Source organism: Linepithema humile, chromosome 3, assembly GCF_040581485.1.
Source record: "Linepithema humile isolate Giens D197 chromosome 3, Lhum_UNIL_v1.0, whole genome shotgun sequence".
In the NCBI taxonomy this organism is placed as follows: Eukaryota; Metazoa; Arthropoda; class Insecta; order Hymenoptera; family Formicidae; genus Linepithema; species Linepithema humile.
The window spans coordinates 12,695,926-12,698,585 of NC_090130.1; the positions used below are offsets into that span (position 1 = coordinate 12,695,926).

Genomic DNA, 2,660 nt, shown 5'->3' on the forward strand with positions numbered 1-2,660 from the left:
CGAGGTGTCGCGTCGCGTCCAAGTCCATCTTGAATGGGGCCACTTACCCGCAGAGGGTGCCAGGCCCGTAGCGACCGGTGCGCGCACTCGGGAGGATCTCTCCTTAGAGTCGGGTTGCTTGAGAGTGCAGCTCTAAGTGGGTGGTAAACTCCATCTAAGGCTAAATACGACCACGAGACCGATAGCGAACAAGTACCGTGAGGGAAAGTTGAAAAGAACTTTGAAGAGAGAGTTCAAGAGTACGTGAAACCGTTCAGGGGTAAACCTAAGAAACCCAAAAGATCGAACGGGGAGATTCATCGTCAGCGGCGCTGGCTTCGCGTCGGTGGGCGATGCTCCGCGGAGCCCTTGCGGATCCTACCGCGGACACGCTACCGTGCGTCGATGTCCGGCGCTCGTCGTCGTGCACTTCTCCCCTAGTAGGACGTCGCGACCCGCTGGGTGTCGGTCTACGGCCCGAGTGCGGTGACTGTCGCGTCGCCGGTAAAACGGCACGCGGCAAACCCTCGGTCGCCCGGCCGGCTGCCCGGCGGTACACGCATGGTATCAGGCCGCACTCTTCTCACGTGTGCGTCGGGACCGTCGCAAGCGCGCGCCACGGTACTCGGAGGTTACGGACCTAGCGCCGTCCCCGGTCCTGGCCCGCTGTTGGTCGTACGGAACTCCTTCGACAGGCCTGCAAACGATATACCGGTCGGCGACGCTACTGCTTTGGGTACTCTTAGGACCCGTCTTGAAACACGGACCAAGGAGTCTAACATGTACGCGAGTCATTGGGACTAGCGAGACCTAAAGGCGCAATGAAAGTGAAGGTCGGCCCTGGTTGTCGACCGAGGGAGGATGGGCCGCGTCGCGATGCGGCTCCGCACTCCCGAGGCGTCTCGTTCTCATCGCGAAAAAAGGCGCACCCAGAGCGTACACGTTGGGATCCGAAAAATGGTGAACTATGCCTGGTCAGGACGAAGTCAGGGGAAACCCTGATGGAGGTCCGTAGCGATTCTGACGTGCAAATCGATCGTCGGAACTGGGTATAGGGGCGAAAGACTAATCGAACCATCTAGTAGCTGGTTCCCTCCGAAGTTTCCCTCAGGATAGCTGGCACTCGGCCGTTCCGCCAGGAACGCGCGCGAGTCTCATCTGGTAAAGCGAATGATTAGAGGCCTTGGGGCCGAAACGACCTCAACCTATTCTCAAACTTTAAATGGGTGAGATCTCTGGCTTTCTTGAATTATGAAGCCACGAGCATCTCGGATCAGAGTGCCAAGTGAGCCATTTTTGGTAAGCAGAACTGACGCTGTGGGATGAACCAAACGCAGAGTTAAGGCGCCCAACTCGACGCTCATGGGACACCATGAAAGGCGTTGGTTGCTTAAGACAGCAGGACGGTGGCCATGGAAGTTGGAATCCGCTAAGGAGTGTGTAACAACTCACCTGCCGAAGCAACTAGGAAAATGGATGGCGCTAAAGCGTCGAGCCTATACTCGCCGTCAGCGGCAAGTGGGGCGGCCGCGCGCAAGCGCGCCGTCACGAAGCCCTGACAAGTAGGAGGGTCGCGGCGGTGTGCGCAGAGAAGGGTCTGGGCATGAGCCTGCCTGGAGCCGCCGTCGGTGCAGATCTTGGTGGTAGTAGCAAATACTCCAGCGAGGCCCTGAAGGACTGACGTGGAGAAGGGTTTCGTGTGAACAGTCGTTGCACACGAGTCAGTCGATTCTAAGCCCTAGGAGAAATCCTATGTCAATGACGGCGTACATACTCTGGTGTTCTCGACAACGAAACCGAGAGAAAGACCGTGTGACGAGAGACACACGCCCGTCGGGCGAAAGGGAATCCGGTTCCTATTCCGGAACCCGGCAGCGGGACAACATACAATTCGGGCCCTCGTAAGAGTGTTCGTCGGGGTAACCCAAAATGACCTGGAGACGCCGTCGGGAGATCCGGGAAGAGTTTTCTTTTCTGTATAAGCGTTCGAGTTTCCTGGAAACCTCTAGCAGGGAGATAGGGTTTGGAACGCGAAGAGCACCGCAGTTGCGGCGGTGTCCGGATCTTCCCCTCGCACCTTGAAAATCCAGAAGAGGGCCACGTGGAGGTGTCGCGCCGGTTCGTACCCATATCCGCAGCAGGTCTCCAAGGTGAAGAGCCTCTAGTCGATAAACTAATGTAGGTAAGAAAAGTCGGCAAACTGGATCCGTAACTTTGGAACAAAGATTGGCTCTGAGGAGCGGGGCGTGTCGGGCTTGGTCGGGATGCGGGTCTGGTTGACCTGCCGGGCCTGGGCGAGGTGAATGGTCGGCGTGCTTGCGCCGATCCCGGGATCCAAGCTCGGTCCCGTGCTTTGACCTCGCGTGGATCTTCCTTATTGCGAGGCTTTCGTGGCGGCGCGAGCCGTCGCGATTGTCCTCTTCGGCCGCCATTCAACGCTCAGCTCAGAACTGATACGGACTAGGGGAATCCGACTGTCTAATTAAAACAAAGCATTGCGATAACCCTCGCAGGTGTTGACGCAATGTGATTTCTGCCCAGTGCTCTGAATGTCAACGTGAAGAAATTCAAGCAAGCGCGGGTAAACGGTGGGGGTAACTATGACTCTCTTAAGGAGTCATAGATGTGCCTATCTCTCTCTTCCTCGTCGTTCCTGCCGGTAACTGAGCACTCTTTGGGTG

General features: G+C 57.2%; 1 protein-coding gene across 1 annotated transcript; it reads right to left on the minus strand.

Annotated features, from left to right (window-relative positions):
* Nucleotides 1-1,711: 1,711 nt before the first annotated feature.
* On the minus strand, nt 1,712-2,454 carry LOC136998348 (uncharacterized). Its single transcript, XM_067350885.1, has one exon. It carries the CDS (start codon nt 2,409-2,411, stop codon nt 1,836-1,838), a length of 576 nt encoding a protein of 191 aa, XP_067206986.1. The 5' UTR covers nt 2,412-2,454; the 3' UTR covers nt 1,712-1,835.
* Between the last annotated feature and the right edge of the window lie 206 nt (nt 2,455-2,660).